A 22,595-nucleotide genomic window follows, 5' to 3' on the forward strand; every position below is an offset into this window, starting at 1 on the left:
GAACTGCTCTGCTAATTAAAGAGGAAGTGAATTCCTGAGTGAGACTAAAACTTGAACCTGCCTAATCATAAACAGCTGACTTCTGTTGCTCTTTCCTACCAATCAGCATTTCCAAACAATTCCTCAATTCTTTGTTTGCATTAGATTCTCATTGATCCTGACCTCTGCATATAGAATGTTATTGCTAGAAGTTCCCGTCATGGCTCAGTGGTTAGGGAACGCTACTGGCATCCACGGGGATGCAGATTTGATCCCTGGCCTTGCTCAGAGGGTTGAGAATCCAGTGTTGCTGTGGCTGTGGCATAGGCCTGCAGCTGTGGCTCCAATTTGACCCCTAGCCTGGGAACCTCCATATGCTGCGGGTGCGGCCCCCCAAAAGACAAGAATGAAATAAAACAGAATGTTATTTCTAGTCCAGATAATTTCATTCCAATGTTGGCAGAACCAACAGATACTTTTGGATTGTTTTACAGACTTATTTTTCATTGGGAAACTGTTAAAATAGAACTTTTCTCCATTGTCCTAAGTTTTCTTGTACAGGCTCTTCTTAAAGCCTGTTTCACATCCTTGTTCCTCAAACTATAGATAAACGGATTCAGCATGGGACTCACGAAAATACAAAACACCGACACAGTTTTCCCTTGTTCAACAGATTGTTCATTGGCGGGTCTCAGATACATGCAGAAAAGGGACCCATAGAACATCGTGACAGCTGTCAGGTGGGAGCCACAGGTGGAGAAGGCTTTGCGCTGCCCTTCACGGGAACGGATCCTCATAATGGTGATGAAAATGAAAAAGTAGGAGATGAGGATGATGAGGAGGGAACCTGTGAGGTTAATCCCTGCAGACACAAACAGGGCAGTTTGCTTTATGTAAGTGTCAGAACATGTCAACATTAGGAGGGGTGGGTCAGCGCAGTAGAAATGGTTGATGGTGTTGGGCCCACAAAAGGACAAGCGAGAGGTCAATATCACCTGCATGGTGCCCACTGTAGATCCCCAGAAGTAGGGGAAAGTGACCAGGCACATGCAACGTGGCCTGGACATTCTGCTGTTGTAATGCAAAGGTCTGCAGATTGCCATGTACCTGTCATAGGCCATGGCACCAAGCACGTAATACTCGGTAAGGAGCAGAGTCACAAAAACAAAACATTGGGCCAGACACCCTGCGTAGGAAATGCTTTTCTTCTTGGATAAGAAATGAACAAGCATCTGAGGAGAGACATTAGTAGAATAAAAAATATCTACACATGCTAAGTGGGTGAGGAAAAAGTACATGGGGGTTTGCAGCTGGGGAGTGACTTTGATTAATAAAATCATCCCCAGGTTCCCCGTCAGAGTTATGAGGTAAATCAGGAGAAACATCACGAAAAGGATGGGCTGCAGCTCTGGTTGACTGGTCAGTCCCAGCAGAATAAACTCAGTTGCTTCAGTGCCATTGTGTTGGGGAAATATCTTCCTCTTCATTTTCTCTACTAAGAGAAGAATAATTTTTCAGATATGTATTTCAGAATTTATTTTTCAGATATCAAAAGAGAAACGAATTGTATGCAGTTCAAGAAGAGACACAATTAGCACTAAAACCAATTGGTTTTGAGAAGAGAAGTTCAAATAAGTTATTGCAAGAGTTTCAATAGATACCTTCAGATGGTTGGTGGCGCTGATTAAAACTGGACGATATATTTGATAAATATGTTTTGAAGTTCATGCACCACCTGCGCTGGCATCTTTGCAACACCCATCTTAATTCAACTAGCCCATATGGAATTCAATTTAGCCCTTTGGCATCCCTTTTTAGTCTGTAGAATCAGAACCCCTGATACTCAGCCATAACTACTGCCATCGTCTGATTATGCCATAAATGCTCGATTGGGCAATGAAGAGAATGGTTGCCTTTCTCACATCGGTTCTGTCATTGTCACCAAAAGCAAACCTTCCACAATCGGAGTGGCATATACTTCGTGAGAGCCTGTTGTACATTTATTCAGATTCAGTTTCTTCTTTATTTCTTCCTTACTCTCCAGCAGCAATAAACTTCTCCCGGTCCTTTGATGTTTTCTATCCCATTGCCTTTGTTCTATATCAAGAACTGGTCATCTGGGTTATTTCTTACCCTAATACTTGCTATATATTAGATTCACATTGCAATTAATCTCATACCTTTGACTTCACACCTTATAAAGAAACTCTAGGAAAGTCTCATCTGCTCTACCTTTAACACATTATGTATTGAATCTTAAAATATCTTGGCAGCATTTTCTCCACACCTGTCAGGTCTACAGTAAAATTAGCTCTTGCTTAAGCTACTTAATAATTTTCCTTCTTCCACATTTGAAAGCTTCTACCCTCCCACACAAGCCATCTTTTATGAACATAAAAATATCATGCTGCTGATCTGGTAAAGTTGTCCAAGACTTTTCACTACACTTGGGCTAAAATCTAGACGTCTTACCAGAGTCTAGAGGGACTTGTGTAATGTCTTTCAAACTCTTCCACCACTTTCTCTTTAGTCCTTTTCTCCTGCCATATTGACCATTTTGCTGTTTCTTTCATTATTTAAAATTCAAAATATAGTTGATTTACAATGTTGTGTCAATTTCTACTGTACAGAAAAGTGACCAAGTCATACATATATACATATACATGTGTATACATATGTGCCTATACATGTGTGTATGTGTGTGTGTGTGTATATATATATATATATGAAAGGGAATATGTGTGTGCGTATGTGTGCGTGTGCATGTGTGTATGTGTGTGTGTGTGTGTGTGTGTGTATGAAAGGGATATGTGTATTCCTTCCCTTTCTTATATCTTCCATCATGGTCTATCCCAAGCTGTTTCTTGAACATTCTGACCACATTCTTACTTCAGGGCCTTTGCACATACTGTTCCTTCCACCTAGAGTGTTCTTCCCTGGGACCTTTAAGTGACTCATTTCATCATTTCATTTAGATCTCACTTCTAATAACATCTACACTGAAAGGCATTGCCTGGTCTCTTGTCTCAGTTACTCCATCCCCAAAACAGATTAATCGTAAACTATTTTTTTGTTTCTCATATCATTTATTGCTTCTGAGAGTATTACTTATTTATACAAATAGCTGTTAGTTTCATGTTTTATTGGAATGTGAGCCCACATAGGGGCAGGAACTTTTTGTGCGGTATAGCCCTAGAATCTGAGCAAACACTTTAATTATGGTCAATAAGCAGCATCTATCCATTAAGTAAATGGATGAACTCGTGAGGTAACTTTGCCACTTACATACATTAATTGATTTTCCATGGCATGTAGATTTCTTACCTCCATGATGTAAGAGAGATGGAGTTACTACAAACATCTCCAGATGTCATGCAAACAATGTACAGGAGGGAAGCACCATTACGGGGTGGTTATAATAATGCAATCTAGTGATAATGATATCTGATTTAAGCCCTTGATAACTGGCAGGTAAAAATGGCAGGGTGGTCTTTTGGGAACAGGTGGATGTTGACTGAAACAAGGAGTTATAGTTATCTCTACAGCAAATTTTGCAAGGGTAGGAGGACACAGAAAGATCACATTTTTTTTTGTCTTTTAGGTATTTCTTTGGGCCACTCCCGCGGCATATGGAGGTTCCCAGGCTAGGGGTCGAATCAGAGCTGTAGCCACTGGCCTATGCCAGAGCCACAGCAACGCGGGATCCGAGCCGCGTCTGCAACCTACACCACAGCTCATGGCAACGCCCGATCGTTAACTCACTGAGCAAGGGCAGGGACCGAACCCGCAACCTCATGGTTCCTAGTTGGATTCGTTAACCACTGCGCCACGACGGGAACTCCAGAAAGATCACATTTTTACATGGAGAACTCTATTACTGTATTAAAATCATATATTCATACATCTAAGACTCAGATCAGTGGTTACAGACACTGTCTTCACATTGGAATCATGTGCGGAGTTTCTATGAAATCACTGATCCTTGGGTTCCAGCTCAACTGAGGTGGGTACACAAGTTGGTGTATTTTTAACAAGTTTTAATGCACAGCCAGGGCCGAAGAATTTAGTAAAACAATTGAGATGATATGCTTAATCTAAATAAAAGGAGTCTTATAATTTTACCCTCTGATAATTTACACCATCCCCTCTCAGTGAATTCTGAGGCATTGCACTAAACCCCCTAATTATGGAATTATCGTCATCAATGGTATACAGACATTTGTTAATTAACTTTTTTTTTCTTTTTAGGGCCACCCACGGCCCATGGCATAAGGAAGTTCCCAGGCTATGGACTGAATAGAGCTGCATCTGCCAGCCTATGCCATAACCACAGCAACGCCAGAACTGAGTCATGTCTATGACCTATTCTGCAGCTCATGGCAAAGCCAGATCCTCAACCTACTGAGCAGGGCCAAGGATAGAACACACATCCTCATGGATACTAGTTGGGTTCTCAACATGCTCAGCCCAAACAGGAACTCTGTTAATTAACTATAATGAAGGAAAAAAATCCCATTCTATGATTTCAGCCCTTGTAACATTCTTTAGGTTTTAGGAAGCTGGAAAAGAAAATATCTTTCTGAGAGACTCTGTGACTTTAAGTTTTCTTACATTCTGGAAATAGAAGGAAAAGGAAGAAAACTTTGTCAAGGATAACACCCTTTTATTATTAATTACATGTGGTTGTGGGCTTAGTTCTGGGATTCACGTGGAGAAACACCATTTGTGAAAAGATTTAGTATAATTATGTTTCAAGTTAGGAGCTGAAGTGAGGGAGTGGAAGAGAAAGATTTATTGTTCTCATTCTCACTAATGTATTCAGAGTTGTAAAAACACCAGTGCACATTGCTTGTGCTGAATGGTGTCTGAGAACTTTTCAGTCCCCCCCTTAAATCGCACAGCGCTTGATGCCATGGATCTCCACCATATGGCTGCACTCCAAATTGTTGAGGTCCTCTTCATTTCATGAGGAAGGTACGTGAGAAAATGAGAGTGAGAAAGATATTCCAAAAGAAGATAACAGCTACATGTATAAAATCATTACAGTTCAAATAGTAGAACTATTAAAAAGAATCACCATTATACTTAGCATAGGTAAGAATTAAAGATCCATGCATGGAGTTCCCTGGTGGCTCATTGGGTTAGGAATCTAGCATTGTCACTGCCGTGGCTGGGGTTCCTGGCCTGGAAACTTTCACATGCCATGGGTGTAGCCAAAAAGAAAAAAAAAAAAAACAAACCCAGACACATAAAACAAGATCCATGACCAATGCAGGGGGAAGAAAACCAAAAATTTTTAAATCTCTATACAGTCTTTTCTAAGAACCTTGGCCAAACAGGATGATTCAGCTGAAATTTCAATAAAATTCACAGCAGTGTTGGAAGGAACACAAATACGGTAGAGAAAAGAATATTCCCCTTGAATAAAACAATGTAAACCTGTTTTGATGATTCTGGATACACCAAAGCTATCATATTTCAATACAAAACTAAATTGGGAAAACCTGAGAAATACTTTCAAATGAAGAAGACATTTTATATATTTATTTATTTATTTATTTATTTATTTATTTATTTATTTATTTATTTATTTTGTCTTTTTAGGGCCACACTCACAGCATTTAACCTAACACTCATTTACCCAAATCCCTTTACACTTTCCTCTCAAAAAATAAGTGTTTGAAATCATTAGGAACATGTGGAGTGGGAGTATATTTTCTTGTGCCAAATTCTAAGATGCTAGTCACTACTCATTGCATTTTTATGTTCGAAAGAGGAAATAGTAAGAAATCAAAAAATATTTCTTATGAATTCTTGGTTTTCAGAATCGTCAGACTTACCTGTGAAGGAATGGTGGTTTCTTAGGTTCCTTAGAGGTCCCCCAAATTGGAGGATTTATACCTGAATGGCTACCTGGGGAGGGGAGTGGGGCGAGGCTCATCCCTGAAGCATTCATCAAGAAGTTACCTAGGAGATGTTATTAGAACTCCCTCTGGAGGTGGTTACAAAAGTCACATCCTAATGAACAGGATCTTAATGTGTGGGTTGATCATTAGAAGCTCACAGTGTCTTTTAGTAAATGTAAAAGCGCATAGTCCCAATTTTGACATTGGGAGTAGTTCTCAGGCGGCCGAAACGCTCTCCCATTCTTTGTAATAAAATATCTCTTCTTACCTTATCCTCAGCTGGAATAATGTTTCCGTCTTCTGAATCCCCACGGCTCTTTCTCTGCCTCTTTCATGATCCTTGTCTCCTTTCATAACTTTTCTATTTCTTTTAAGGATAGTAAGTGTCTGAAGACAATCTTTATGTCAATTTCATTTGATTTCTCCAGTTGCAATCTGTAAATATTTGGGTTCATAGGTAAAATGTAGTGAAGACTTACTGAATAAATACCAAACGGTGATGATAAACAGAGGAGTGTGAATTAGTGGTTTTTCATGTAAACGGTACCTTACCTCATTTTCACTGGTAATCTAAGGTAATTTCATCTCATGAACTAAAGAGTAAGTTGCAGGGGAATCAGCTTTTAAACTCTCAGATCTAATAAACAGTTAGTTTACATGAAATTAGTTCAAGTAGATGTATTAGCTTAGACCACTTATATGTAGATATGTTTAGTTTATGATTCTTGATAACTGTTAACTCATATACTATTTCCTTTTAGGTCTTGTCTACACTAGTATTTGAAATCAGAGACAAATCCTATTATTTCTGCTTAGGTTTATAAGAATGCTATTACAGATAACAACAAAAATAGGAAAATAGTCTTACATCTTCTGTATGATTAAACCAATCTTTCTTTTCCAAACTCCATTCATCTTTTATGCTTGAGGTTTAAAAAATGTTGATTATGACAGAAAAAAATTAAAGAGCCCTAAGTCATGCCTTTCAGCATGGAAATACTAACAATCAATAGAAAAAATAGCAAAAGGTTATTCAAGGGCTTAGGAGATCTCTCTGAGACTGGGTGTCCCAATCTCCTTGTTGTAGACTTTAGCCTTGAGTCAATTTGTTGGACAGCCAAAGCAAAGCCAACTTTGGGCTCAGCTTACTTAAGCAGTTCATGCTTGGACCTGAGTTAATGCTCCTACAGTAACTTTAGTTTCCATGGGGCATAACCAGTAACCTGGTTTCCAAATTTCCAGTGTCTTCCTAATGTAGAAATATGAAAACAGCTAGAATTTGATGATGAAGACATGTTGTACCAGAGAAGTGGACCACTGTACAGTAGACTTCCTAGACCAGGTCCCGATGAATATAAAGACCCTAAACAGAGTCCATAATTCCCTCAAGAGCCAAGCTGCAGCTGGGCCAGCAGAGAAAATTAGCAGGCTCTGTCCAACCGAGAGAGTAATGACCCCAAGACACACTTGTGCTGGTGGATAGCAGCAGGGCAGAGGAACCATGCAGGTGAGAGGCCAAGAGATACTAGAGAGAAGCACACAAATAATGGATGCAGCTTAAAGCCTCTCTTCCCCATGCTGGGAGGCCTCATTAGTCATATGACGGGGAAAAGCATTAAACTATGAGGATTGAGCATTTAGCTAAAAAGAAAGATCAACTAAGACTTTATTTAAATAAATGACTAAGTCCAAAATTCCTCTTTCAAGGAAAACCATTCTTCACAAGTCTACATGTAATTATATCTTGACATAACAACTCTAGTAATATGATGATTAAAGCTATTGGTCATTAATATTTTTCTGAAAAGATAAGAGATAAATACACTATATATATTATATATTTTTCTGAAAAGATGAGATAAATATTATATATATATATATATATATATATGTTGCCATAAACATGCAAAGAATGAATATATAAAGCACATAAAAGCACTTTTTGTCAGGTGGGCAAAGACCCTACAGATTAGGGGGGACAAAGGCCATATAAATTCTTTAATTTGTCATTCTGAAAATGCTTATCTGTTGAGTTGGTTTATTGACATGGGTAAAACTATCCTATAATATTATTATCTCATGTTTTATGACATTTAGTCCTAAATACATGTTATTGTCAAATCCCTCATTAAATATATTGGTTAGAAGAAATTACATTTATTTATTGATTGATTTATTGTTTTTTTAAGGGCCGCACTTGCAGCACATGGAGTTTCCCAGACTAGGGGTCAAATGGGAGCTACAGCTTCCAGCCTACACTGCAGCCACAGCAACATGAGATCTGCCTCATCTGTGACCGACACCACAGGTCACGGCAACGATGGATCCTTAACCCACTGAGCAAGGCCAGGGATTGAACTGGCATCCTCATGGACACTAGTTGGGTTTATTAACCGCTGAGCCATGACAGGAACTCCAGAAATTACATTTTAAAGTGTAGTTAAGAAATTGTATTTCAGGGAGTTCCCGTCATGGCGCAGTGGTTAACGAATCCAAATAGTAACCATGAGATTTTAGGTTCGATCCCTGGCCTCGCTCAGTGGGTTAAGGATCCGGCGTTGCCGTGAGCTGTGGTATAGGTCGCAGATGCAGCTCGGATCCTGCGTTGCTGTGCCTCTGGCGTAGGCTGGCAGCTACAGCTCCGATTAGACCCCTAGCCTGGGAACCTCCATATGCCGCAGGAGCGGCCCAAGAAACGGCAAAAGACAAAAAAAAAAAAAAAGAAATTGTATTTCTTCCCTTAAGATGATATGTTAAGTTCATGATAAAATTTGAATTTGCTCATTGATGTTATGTACCACAATGACCTCATGGGCATTTTTTACAATCAACTTCAACATTACATACTCTGTACAAATGCCTTTGGTAGTTGCAATTCTCTCTGACTTTTTAAAATTCAGGTTGAACAAATATAATTATTTTATAGTAGATTCACTATAAAATACATACTTTAAAGTTTTATCATAGCTCTGCTCAGATGACTGGGACTCTTGTGGAAGAGGAAAGCGGTTACAGAGAATTTAAAAAGCTGCCTTTTCACAATTTATTTATATTTTATGGTGTTAAAGTGCATACATTTGCAGCTCTCTTAGTTTGACAGTTACTACCATCTGTTGAATATTTATTAGATCCCAGAAACAAGTGTGATAAATGCTTTAAAATAGATACACATATTTATTATCAAGGAAAAATAAAGCTTCTTTAATACTTACAATATCTCTGTGCGAGAGATAGTATAACTTATTTCTTAGAGATGAAAAGCCTGAATATTGGAGAAATTAGACACTTTTTTCCAAGGACATAGAGCTAGGTTTCAAGTTAAATTATCATTCTCTCAGCTATTTCTGGGCTGGTTCTGCAAACAATTCAAATCACATGGGTTTAGATGTTTAATGGGTAATTATGTTTCAGACAATTTTCAAAATTGCTGAATTTTGTATGCGCATGTTCATTATACGTAAATACACACATGTATATATACATACATATGCATTATATGTGCGTGTGTGTATATATATATATAATATATATATGTAAAGTGTATATATTGTGCATATATTCCAAGCTAAAAGGATGGAGTCTGGAACTAGGTTAATAGTGTGATAGTACAGGATGAGATAAAACGTGGTCAGAATCATTACCTGTTTTTCTCAATCATGCAATTCAAAGTCATAGCACTTTCCTAAATTTGAAATTTTTATAGGAGAAATAAATTAATAAAACGTTTTCAGCTTTTAAGAAAAGACATCTCCCAGGGAGTTCCCTGGCAGTCTAGTGGTTAGGACTCAATGCTTTCACTGCTGCTGCCCAAGTTCAATCCCTGATCTGGGAACTGAGATCCCACATCAAGGTGCTGCTGCTCACTGTGGCCAAAAAACAAAATAAAATAAACAAAGAAAACCCCAAATCAAGAAAAGGGGTCTCCCAAAACTTTTCAACTATTGTTGCAAATTTCTTGGAAGTTCTTTTCAATAGCAAGAATTCCTTTGTTTCCTCCTTCTCTCCTCCTCTTCATCCTCCTCCTCTTTCTTCTTCCTCATGTGGAAAACTGGACTCTTAAGATAGTTAAAAAGTCAAGAAGGTAATATTTAGTTAAGGGAGGTAGTGGGAATGAAAGGGGACAAATCATGGATGACAGAAATTTCTGGAATGTGTACACAGATGAAAGAGGGTGTGAACTATGATAAAAAGGATTAAGGCAGAGGGTTTTAAATGACCTTAGGGGGAGAGATTTTGGAGAACTTCAGATTCTTCTCCATATATACCACCAAACCTACCTTAGTAGGGTGAATGGAGATTGGTGAGAGTATGAAAAAGATCATTGCAGCTGCCTAGCTGTCAACACAAAACATGCTCTTCCTCTGTATGTGACTGACATACATGTCTCATCTCAGTGGAACATGCTGACCAGTTGTAGCTCTGGAAAGGGAAGAGGGGAGCAGATTATCTCACAGCTCTGCTATGCCTGGGTGAGGTCAGTTCAGAGAAAAAGGACAGCAAATCATGCCTAAGCTGCATCCTTGAATCCAACTTCACCTGCAACAGGGCAAATAATATTAATACCTGCATCCTTTGTATAGTCTTTACTTGATCCAGCGTCCAGAAGAAGGGTGATTCAATGGCCCTTTGGACCTCCAACAATGGTGAAGCCAGGAATATCTCAAATCTTTAAACTTTTAACAAAATGAATAATTATTCCTACTGCTGTAACTTCCACCGTGACATTTATTGAATAACTAATCAATCTAATGTGAGTCCCGACACGTCCTTAAAAAATTTCTACTCAGAAGATTTAACTGAAGAGTATTTAATGAAAAGACAGAATACAAGCAACGATAAGAGAAATCAGTCGAGAAGCTGAAGCACTTGGAGGCTAATTGCAGAAAGGAATTTCCATCCTAGTCCCAAAGCAGCCAGGGCAGAGGCTACTGTCAGGAATCCAGTGAGAGCTAGAACCAGGAAGAACGTTACTCAGAAGCAGTTTTCCCTGTGAAACTGGGGGAAAATACAAAAACAAATTGGGCTGCTTTTTTCTTCTTCCTACTTCTTACATGTTCCTGGTTTCTCCCAAGGTCCAAAGTTAGATGGAAAGTAGACACCAAAGGAGCTCTATTGATGGACTCTAAGGATGAAATTCCAGGTAGAGAAAGCAAAGTAGAGGAGAAAAGGCAACAGGTCTGGGTGGGGAAGGCTGATAAAGGAAGAATCACCAGCACATTTGTATTATCGCTATATCCACAATGTTCCCTTTGTGGGTATAAAGATAATATTCAAAATGAAAAGAACAAGACTCAGAATCAGGAAATAGCTCAAATTCTAGAATTGTTAATTGATATTCTAGTGGTTTTCCACACTCCAAAACTTATTCTGTATACCGTGCACTTTTCTATCTTGCATGTGGTAAATAAGAGAACTTACTATTTCCCCCAAATCAAGACTCAAAGTATTCAAGACATTCATACACAAATTAAAATAAAGAGAGAATCCCACTCTTTCATCATTTCAGGAGATTTCCTTCCTTGATGACACTGGGGAGTGGCAAAAACTCATGTCCTCGGTGAGCCCAAGTTTTGAAACAATAAAACTATAATGGTTGCTTATAGTCTGAATGAGATTCTGCTAGAAATAATTGAACCATAGGGAGTTGGTCCCTCTGCAACAAATCTGTTATAAACGCTTCGGTTTCTTTGTATCTGTGCTGTCATTGGGAGATCACTCTTCTTTCATAGGTAGGATTAAGTTTTGTTGAAACGTATTTTGAAATCTAGAGATAACATTTTAATTAATACGAATAAAATTGTGGTCCAAAACACATTGTCGTGAATTAGCAAACGTCTTGATTTAAATTCTGCCATTCTTCTCAGAGTACAAATATTTATAACTATACAGTGAAGTAGGATCATAATGGAAAAAGAAATAGATGAAAGGCCACCTGACAGAGCCTCAAGGTGAAGGTGATCCTTGAGGATGCAAAGCCTGTTTGCCCCATGAGCCACTTCTGTCCACCTACGAATGCTTCTTTCTCAGTTTTCCTTGCTCAGTAACGTAGGACATTGTGTTTTATTTTATTAAGGAAGGTTATTGCCATAAAGTACTCTGTTAAATGATCTATTATGTCCATTGCTTGCACAGCTTCATTCCTCACAGTAAAAAAGGGTGAATATATTAATTATTTTGACTCTTTATTAATGATTTAAAAATTAAAGACGTTAAAAAAAACCCATAACTAAAAGAACATTTACTTATTATGACAATTATAATTGTATGAACTTAGAAAACCACAGAAGGATTATGATTTCATTGATTTAAGTGATTTGTCTTGCATTTTGCAAAGGGGTAAGAAAGCTGGAGTGATTCATTTACAAAGGCCTTACAGGAGTTCCCACTGTGGCACAGCGGAAATGAATCCAGCTAGTAACCATGAGGTTGCCTGTTCAATTCCTGGCCTCACTCAGTGGGTTAAAGATCTGGCATTGCCATGAGCTGTGGTATAGGCTGCAGACACTGCTCAGATCTTGCGTTGCTGGGGCTGGGGCATAGGCCAGCAGCTATAGCTCCAATTGGACCCTTAGCCTGGGAACCCCCAGGTACCAGTGGGTGCAGCCCTAAAAACTGAAAGCAAAAAAGCAAAACAATAAACAAAGGCCTCACAAAGTGACCTATGTCCATCTTAGGCACTACAGCTATTAACAAGAGTCAGTGTAACATTGACATATTGACATAGCTGGTTATCTGCTATTGAAGGAAAATACAGATTTTTTTTTTTTCCATAATGGTCTTCATTGTCATTTTTATACTGCACAAATGTTGGGAGATATACTCTATGATTTCTTTTTTCTTTTTTCTTTTTGTCTCTTTTTAGTTATTTCTTGGGCCGCTCCCGCGGCACATGGAGGTTCCCAGGCTAGGGGTTGAATCGGAGCTGTAGCCACCGGCCTACGCCAGAGCCACAGCAACGCGGGATCCGAGCCGTGTCTGCAACCTACACCACAGCTCAGGGCAACGCCGGATCGTTAACCCACTGAGCAAGAGCAGGGATCGAACCCGCAACCTCATGGTTCCTAGTCGGATTCGTTAACCACTGCGCCACGACAGGAACTCCTCTATGATTTCTTATATACTGCCTCAGTTGTATGGGTAATGCAATTATTATTATCAATATGATATTTAACATGTTTTAAAGAACTTTAATTCAGGTTATGTTTTGCATGAATTAACTTGAGGTAGATTTACAACAAAAGTCATTAGGAATTGGGGGTATATATAGTCAATCTTTTTAAAATAACTGTCAGCTACTCAACCAGGGAGACTTTTAATACATTATTTTTCCCCTAATTAGTATCCCCCTCCTGAAAATTTAATACTTTGAAAATGTGTGAGTATATACTTACACACATATATATTATGTATTGTTTATGTACTACATGTTTATTTTTATACAAAAACATTGATTTTTGTGTCCCATGTACCAAGTTTTGCCCCTAACAATTCTCTATATTATGTAAATCCAAGCCTCTCCTGAGCTGAGTCTAAAAATATAAGTAAGATTTGGTATATGAGGGCCATTGAGATAGACAAGTGTGGTGAGAAAGTGTTTGCACTACAGGGTGAGGGACCTGCTTGAAAATGACCTTGAGTTTAGAAGGGCAGGTAGACAGACCCTGGTTCTATAAGGATCTGTGTCACATGTCAGTTCCACTTCCTTTTACTTCCTTCATCTGTGAAAGCACCAGAGCTTCAATGTCCTGTGCTTCTGATACTACATCAGAAGGTATATTGAAAAACAAAGGGTCATAATTTCAAAGAACATCAATGTTTAAGGGGACCGTAAGTAAACAATTTACGATAGTGGTATTTGCAGAAAAGATAAAGCCTTTTCAAATATGAAAAGATTTGCAGAAAAGCATTTAAAACTATGACTTCTTTTATATAAAGGAGCTCTATATTAATTTAGATGTTGAACACATCAATTACATGCTGACTAGGCTCTTTTTTCTTTTCTTTTTTTTCTTTCCCCCTTTTTAATGGCTGTATCAGCAGCATATGGAAGTTCTTAGGCCGGGAACTGAGCGTGAGCTGCAGCTGCGATCTAAAATGCAGCTGCCCCAGTGCCAGATCCTTTAAGCCACTTCCCAGGGCCAGGATCTAACTCACATCTCTGCAGCAACCTGAGCCGCTGCGGTCGGATTCTTAATGCAACAAGCCACATTGGAGACCCCTAGGCTATTTCTTTATGCCACACGTATTTACAAGTTTGTATGTATGTATTTACAAGTATGTATCAGATGACATGTTGTGAGTAGCGGGCAAAATAACAAAAGACAAATGCATGTTTATTTTCTTTACTTTAGCCCTCATTTGACGCTAAGCAAATAATGTTAAAGAACAACCATACAGCGGTGACCGAGTTTATTCTCCTGGGACTGACAGATCGAGCCGAGTTGCAGCCTCTTCTTTTTGTGGTATTCCTCGTCATCTACCTTATCACAGTAATCGGCAATGTCAGCATGATTTTGTTAATCAGAAGTGACTCAAAACTTCACATGCCAATGTACTTCTTCCTCAGCCACCTCGCCTTTGTAGATCTCTGCTATGCCACTAACGTCACTCCTCAGATGCTGGTTCATTTCTTCTCCAAGAGAAGAACCATTTCCTTTCTTGGTTGCTTCCTACAGTTCCACTTTTTCATTGCCCTGGTGATCACAGATTATTACTTGCTCACACTGATGGCTTATGACCTGCTACATGGCCATCTGCAAACCCTTGCTGTATGGGAGCAAAATGTCCCAAAGTGTCTGCCTGGCTCTTGTTGCTACTCCTTACATTTATGGCTTTGCCAATGGTCTAGCACAGACCATCCTGATGCTCCGCCTCTCCTTCTGTGGACCCAATGAAATCAACCACTTCTACTGTGCTGACCCACCTCTCCTAGTCCTAGCCTGCTCAGATACATATGTCAAAGAGACCGCCATGTTTGTGGTGGCTGGTTTCAACCTCACCTGTTCTCTCACCATCATCCTCATCTCCTACATTTTTATTTTCACAGCCATTCTGCGTATCCGCTCTGCCGAGGGGAGGCGCAAGGCTTTCTCCACCTGTGGGTCCCACCTGACGGCTGTCACTGTGTTTTATGGGACACTGTTCTGCATGTATCTGAGACCTCCTTCTGACGCATCTGTAGAACAAGGGAAAATTGTAGCTGTTTTCTATATCTTTGTGAGTCCCATGGTAAACCCTTTGATCTATAGCCTTCGGAACAAAGATGTTAAAGGAGCAATAAGGAGAATGTTTCAAAGGAAATTGTTTGTCAAATAGGGTAAACATTTTAGTCACAATGATGTAACTATATCTGTATTCCCCTGAACAATGTGTGAGCATGTTAAATTAAAAAAATCACCTTTTGTCATTGGGTATTATTTTGTCATTTGTAATTTGCCTATGAGATTTAGATGAATGTGTCCAATCATTGGCTCATGTTGTCTCAGTCTATTTAAAAGAAATACCACATGGAAATTCAAAGATAAGATCAGAAAGCATTATGATTGCTCTATAAAATCAGGTAAATGACAGGTAATTCTATCCAGAGTACTCATATGTGTACCGAGTTATAAACAGGGAATTATCAAATGATGCTACAGCATTGACAATTTAGATTTTCAGGGCTTAATGATTCCCAAACTATTTTCCAGAAATTTGTCAACTATAACATGCATTATTTTTTTTCTTTTATTCAAGTTATATAACAATGAAAATCCCGAGGAATCTCCGGTTATTACTCCAAGAGGGTTTTGATGAAAATGCCAAACTTCCTTTGTATTTTTTTAATTTTAATTTTTTTTCCTTTTTTTATGGCTGCTCTTGCAGCATATGGAAGTTCCCAGGCTCATGTTCAAATCAGAGCTGTAGCCGAGGCCCACATCACAGCCACAGCAACATTGGATCCAAGCCTCAACTGTGACCTATGCCACAGCTTGTAACAACCCCAGATCTTTCTCCCACTGAGCAAGGCCAGGGATTGAACCCAAGTCCTCATGGACACTGACAGGTTTTTAACCCACTGAGCCTCAGAGAGAACTCCTGCATTATTTTTTAAATTGTTTTTTTTTTCTCTTTTTTCAGCCATACCCGCAGCATATGAAAATTACTGCACCAAGGATGGAATCCGAGCTGCAGCTGCAACCTATGCCACAGCTGTGACAATGCTAGGTTCTTAACTCCCAGTGCCACAGGAGGAGCTCCTAATGGTTTCTTTTAATTTTTTTTTTAATCAATATGTTTCTATTTCTTAAAATTGATTTTGTGGTTTCAGCTTTTGTTTATTTTTGGTTATGAACTATTTCTAATATGCAGCCAAACATAGAAACTGATATAAAGACCACTAGTATAAGTGTAATTAATCATTAATGTCTTCATACAACATTGCTTTTGTTTCAGATATTTTAGAAACTCAGATATTGCATACCCCTCCATGTCATGAACACTTTTTGTCATTTTTGACGTATTTTCCTGAGCCATTTAAGATGGAGAAGCCTATGTTGGTGGAAGGCTCTGAAAAGAGATGGAAGTTGAGCAGAGCAGGGCTCACTTAGGTCAGTCTACTTGATTTTGTTGTTGTTTGTTGTTCTTTTCTCAGATCTCCAGTATCTCTACAAATATTTTATTGCTTCATGTATAAAACCTGAGAGAAATGTTTGTGGATTTGTGTCTTTCTTTTTGTAATTTTTCTCTTTAAGCATTGAGGCTATATTCTTAGACCATGTCAGGTACTGAAATAGTGTTATTCCTTTTATCTTTATAGTTTCTAATCCGTCTCTGATGCTTAAAATCTAAAAGTCTTTTCTGAACTTCGTAGATCTTCAGCAGTATTTTTTAGTTGTTTTTGGTTAGTGGGCACCTGTTATATGTATTTCTACCCTTTGTTAAATTTAGGTATAGTTGATGGACAATATTATGTAAGTTTCAGGTGGACAACACAGTGATTCACAATTTTTAAAGTTATACTCCATTTATAGTCCTTATTAAATATTGGCTACATCCTTGTGGTGGACAATATATCTTGTAGCTCATTTATTTTATTACTAGTAGTTTGTACCTGTTAATTCTCTAAACCTATCTTGTCCCTCCCCCTTCCTTCTGCCCACTGGTAACCAGTAGTTTCTTCTCTATATCTGCAAATCTATTTCTCTTTTTCATAGTTTTATAGTTACTATTTTGTTTGATTTTTCAGATTCCACATATAATGATATTGTACAGTATTTGTTTTTCTTTTATCTGACTTATTTCCCTATGAACAACACACTTTTATGTTCAGGCCCTGAGTTCTTTTAATCATGGAGTTTCTTATTTTACTGTGAATATTGATACTTAGGAACAGAAGACTTTCTAACAGTGTATTTTGTGCTTTTTACAAATTTTTCCTATGCCTTTTTACCCATTACCTACTCTGAATTAAATTGCATTTTCTAAGTTTCTTTTCTTTTTACTTCCTGTTTGATTATTACATATTTGATTTTAATAAAGTACCTTAAATTTTAATATTCATACTTAAACTCTCTGTTGATTGGTAAGTCTATTTTTCTATGAAATAGTAAAAGAAATTTAGGATATTTTTAATCTGGTTATGTCCTGCTACTAATTTATATGCTGTCATTTGTAAGTTTAGAATAAATCATTCATAATAAATTATTATTTAATCATGAGTTTTAGATATTATATATTATGTGTAATTACAATTATACTTGTATTTAATATTATCCAATATCACTGTTTCTTTAACTTTAGTGAACTTGTCAGTGATTCTTTCACTGTTCTCTTTGCACCCAATCCTCGTGCATGATTTAATTTTCTTCTGTGTGATATAAACCCTTAATCAGTTCCTTCAGTGAAAGTTTTTCTGTTTTCACTTGTCTGAGATTTTCTTGTCTTAACTTTCATCCTCAAAGAAGAATTTATTTGGGTATGAATGTAAACAGATAATTGTTTTCAGTACTTAAAAATATTTCATTTTCTGGCTTCATTTAGTTTGGTTATACAGATAGTTGCACTCCCAGATTATTTGTTATTTCTCTGTCTTTTTTAAAAATTTTCTGATTGTCAGTTTCAGTTTTTGTCTTTGTTGGAATTTAGTTGTATTTATCCTTCTGCATTTTCAGTGTCTCCTTGGCTGATCTCTTGAAGTCCTATCCTCTTAGTGTATGTTCTCACAACATCCTATAACTTTGTAGAACTGTCCACCACTATAATTTTAACATTACATGTATGACTGATTCATTGTTATATTATACCCAGGATTTTCAGCTTTATAACGGCCAGGTGTATGTCTGGCTTTGCTCACTGATCAAAGTTAGCATTTTCCCGAAAACCTAAAATGGTTTTCAGTAAACATCTATTGACCTAAAAATCACCATGCCCCTTGCATTATAGCTATTTGAGTAGTGAAAGCTCTACTACCTTTCACTTTCCAACATGACTTTCACTAATTCTTGATAATCTAAAACCTGATTTTATAACTTCCATGGCTCACCCCCCCCACCCACGAAACCAAAACACTTTAAGGACACAAACCATCTTTTGACTTTCTCTTACACACCTCTGCATTTATAGTATGGTGACAAATAGAAAGTTTTCTCTGAATATTTGTTAACTATATGGATGAATGGATGCATTACTGGTTGAACGAATGCTGCTGTACTCAGAGAGTCCATAGCGTTGTGTGAGCTTGTCACGTTTCTTTCCTAAACAATATGATGTCAAGATTATTGATTGGCCTAATTGAATCTCAGCCTTACAATTTATTAGCTATACATATCAGACAAATTAATTAACCTCTACTGGCTTCAGTTTCTCTTCTATAAAATGAAGGTGATACCACTAAAACCCCATAGAATTTGTGAGGATTAATTCAGCTAATGCTTGTACAGTCATCAAGCTAATAATGCCTGGCACATATTAAGTATTCAATGCCTATTACCTATATCTAATTATTATTCCTATTTGTCTTCTTTCCTGTGTTTTTTAAACCAGAGAGTCTCTCATCCCATATCATCTCCCCATAGACTTTCATTTTTGAGGAATGAAGAAATGCATTCAATAAGAAGTAGAGTTATCTGAGGGAGGATAACCAAAATTTGTTGTACATTCCCTGAATTAAATGCACATTGCACACTCCTTAAATCATTCAGCAAGAATTTATTGATCAGCTATTATCTCGGGGTGTGTGCTAGCTGTGGAGATCCCAGTCTTTACTCACAAGAGTTTGTGATCTAGTGATGGCAATGGACAAGTTAGCAGATAACTAAAACAGAGCGTGTGAGCCAACCGTGGTGCAGAGTGGTAAGACAGCATGGAAGATGGAGGTCAAACCCAGTTCTGTGGAGGCAGAGAAAGGATCATTGGAGAGGACTTCAATTTGAGCCTTTTAGTCAGTGCTAGGACACACTGGAATCTGAGGAGGAGAAGGAAAGCTAATGAAATATTTAAAAAATGGTGAAGGGGTGAAGGACAAACTATGACTTTAGGTTGAGAGATGGGAAGCTACCTGCAGTTGAAAAAGTCGTCAACTGGGTATGTGAAGGCAGGAATTCAAATCCTACCCTGTCTCTTTCAATCCATGTGGCCCAGGGTTTACTGTTCCTTAGTGGAACCTCTGGCTCTTTAGCTGAAAGTGCAGGTTGGAGTCCCTACCTCTAAGAGTTATTTAGAGGAATCAATTAAATTGCCTACATGAAAGGTGTTTGCCAATTACCTTGTCTGTGTCACATCCCTGCTCATGCCTGACCCTGTCCAAGACACTGATGTTCATCAGGAAAGACATTCATAAGAGCTCTGGATATTGGAAAGGAGAGTTTGGGTTTAAAGAAAAAGAAGGATTCCCATTTTTACTTGGTGGGTTAAGAACCCAACATAGTGTTTGTAAGGACGAAGGTTCACCTTTTGGCCTCACTCAATGGGTTAAGGATCTAGCATTGCTGCAAGCTGTGATGTAGGTTGCAGATGCAGCTTGGATCTGGCTTTGTGGTGCCAGTGGTGTAGGCCTGCAGCTGCAGCTCCGATTAGACCTCTAGTTTGGAAACTTCCATATGCTGCAGGTGCAGCTGTAAAAAGAAAAAAAAAATCAGACAATCATCAAAATTTCAAGTTGAGGAGTTCCCATCGTGGCGCAGTGGTTAATGAATCCAACTAGGAACCATGAGGTTGCGGGTTCGGTCCCTGGCCTTGCTCAGTGGGTTAAAGGATCCGGCGTTGCCGTGAGCTGTGGTGTAGGTTGCAGACGCAGCTCGGATCCCGCGTTGCTGTGGCTCTGGCGTAGGCTGGTGGCTACACCTCCGATTCGACCCCTAGCCTGGGAACCTCCATATGCCGCGGGAGCGGCCCAAGAAATAGCAAAAAGACAAAAAAAAAAAAAAAATTCAAGTTGAAATTTCATGTGTGCGTTCCACATAAGTTCCTTGGGCAAATAGTTATTTGAAATGATGGAGAAATCACAACTGAGGCATGTGATTTGCTTTCTGATCCCAAGTGTTCCAGTTAATCCTGAGAATGGTTATTCCCATGTCATACTCATTTATGTTGCTCTTACATCCTTCGGAGATTTGCTTTAAAAGCAGCTTCCTACCTCCCATTTCCTACTAGAAATGCGACTAAGTTTTTCAGCTTAGAGAGGACCAATGAACTTCCTCAATCAGAGGCTGAGAAAATAGGTGCCTATTCAAAGCAGAAGTAAGTCTTTGTGTTTCTACCTTCTTTATTTTTAGTCAAAGGGAGCTTATAGTAAAGTTTCAAATGGAGGCCCACAAATTTTATCCTCTTTGTTCAAAATACATTTTTAACAGGAGAATTTGAACCTCAACTGATTTCCAAGACAACAGGCTTATTGAAATTTCTATTGAATTTCCCAGAAATATTGTACAGATGTGTCACTGGTGCAAAAGAATTGAGAAAGGCAAACATTCTGCAGACCCCTCACAAATGTGAGGACATTTTCAGGCATTGGAGAGAGTTGAGTTCTTGTTAGAAATACACAAGAGTTTTTTTTTGTTAGAAACAGGCAATCTATGAACTCCTTACACATTGTTTTGTGGATCTTTTTATGTAAGATATTGCAGTTGTACATTTATTTTAGTTGATTATCTATAGTTTCAATAGGTTTTCATAGTTTGGAATTTAATAAAAGAAGTGTAAGGACAATCTTCCAAAGAATTCTTGCTAAAAGTTTGCTGTTAACTTTATTTCCATTTTTTTCCTTCTGAAACAAAGTCTTTTTCCATTTCCTCGTAATTAGAAAATTCATCTAGATAGCAAGTCTATTAAGCTGAGTTCCACTCTAGTATAATCTTGCCAGGGCTTAACCCTTGTCATCAGGCTTCTTTCTCCTTCTCTCTATCCTTTTCTTTTTTCTGTTTCCCAGGACTCTCTCCCCTTCTCCCCCCTCCCCCACCCTGGCCTGCCTCCCCACTTAACCCCCCAGCCACTCGCCACTAGGTGAGTACAGAGATACAGATATCTATATGTATGTTCCCAGAATCACACTATAAAAGTCATAATCACACAGGTAGGAGATAGAAATATAATAGTGGTTCAGAAATAAGGATGTTGAACTAATGGCTTAGTAGAAATAAAACATTAGTTTGTGGTAGTATTCATTGAATGGCACCTGAAGTGTAGAGAACAATCCTTTCACAGTCAGTGATAAGTTGTTCACCTCCACGTCTGCTTTGATGGCTTGTGTTTCCAGTGAAGAAAGTGCCCATCACCAATGCCAGTGCGCCGACAGAATTCATCCTCCTGGGGCTCACAGGTCGCCCAGAACTCCAGCCTCTCCTCTTTATGCTGTTCCTGGTCGTTTACCTTGTCACCCTCTTGGGCAACCTGGGCTTGATGGTGCTAATCCGACTGGACCCTCGCCTTCACACCCCCATGTACTTCTTCCTCACCAACTTAGCCTTCGTGGACTTGTGCTACTCCTCAAACGCAACCCCACCGATGTTGACTCCTCTGTTCTCCGAGAAGAAGACCATCTCATTTGCTGGCTGCTTTGCACAGTGTTACATTTTCATAGCGCTGCTCCTCACTGAGTTTTACATGCTGGCAGCCATGGCCTATGACCGCTATGTGGCCATATGCAACCCTTTGCGCTACAGTGTTAAGATGTCCAGGCGTGTCTGCTTGTGCTTGGCCACATTTCCTTATGCCTATGGCTTCTCAGATGGGCTGTTCCAGGCCATCCTGACCTTCCGCTTGACCTTCTGTAGCTCCAATATCATCAACCACTTCTACTGTGCTGACCCGCCACTCATTAAGCTTTCTTGCTCTGATACCTATGTCAAAGAGCATGCCATGCTCATATCAGCTGGTTTCAACCTTTCCACCTCCCTCGCCATCATCCTGGTGTCTTATGCCTTCATTATTGCCACCGTCCTCAGGATCAAATCGGCAGAGGGAAGACGCAAGGCGTTCTCCACCTGTGGTTCCCACATGATGGGTGTAACCCTCTTTTATGGCACCCTCTTCTGCATGTACGTAAGACCACCCACAGAGCAGACCGTTGAAGAATCCAAAATCACAGCTGTCTTCTACACCTTTGTAAGTCCACTGCTTAATCCGTTGATCTATAGCCTGCGGAACAAAGATGTAAAACACGCTTTGAAGAGCGTGCTCAGTAGAAATGTGGTCACTAAGATGGTAGTGCCTCCCATTTTCAATAAACCATAA

At 38.8% G+C, this 22,595-nt stretch overlaps 3 protein-coding genes across 3 annotated transcripts; 2 read left to right on the forward strand and 1 right to left on the reverse strand.

The window, feature by feature from the left end:
• Positions 1–482: 482 nt before the first annotated feature.
• On the reverse strand, positions 483–3,309 carry LOC125124441 (olfactory receptor 1030-like). The gene is made up of 2 exons (XM_047774551.1): positions 3,304–3,309; positions 483–1,454 (listed from the first exon to the last, which is right to left on the reverse strand). The coding sequence occupies exons 1-2, from the start codon at positions 3,307–3,309 to the stop codon at positions 483–485; spliced, it is 978 nt and encodes a 325-aa protein (XP_047630507.1).
• A 10,951-nt stretch (positions 3,310–14,260) lies between these two features.
• On the forward strand, positions 14,261–15,200 carry LOC125123996 (olfactory receptor 1030-like). Its single transcript, XM_047774174.1, is given in 2 exon segments — positions 14,261–14,626; positions 14,628–15,200. Coding segments are annotated over 2 exon segments (939 nt in total).
• A 1,441-nt stretch (positions 15,201–16,641) lies between these two features.
• LOC125124442 (olfactory receptor 5M11-like) lies at positions 16,642–22,595 on the forward strand. The gene is made up of 2 exons (XM_047774552.1): positions 16,642–16,648; positions 21,619–22,595. The coding sequence occupies exons 1-2, from the start codon at positions 16,642–16,644 to the stop codon at positions 22,593–22,595; spliced, it is 984 nt and encodes a 327-aa protein (XP_047630508.1).

This window comes from Phacochoerus africanus, chromosome 4, assembly GCF_016906955.1.
Source record: "Phacochoerus africanus isolate WHEZ1 chromosome 4, ROS_Pafr_v1, whole genome shotgun sequence".
NCBI lineage: Eukaryota > Metazoa > Chordata > Mammalia > Artiodactyla > Suidae > Phacochoerus > Phacochoerus africanus.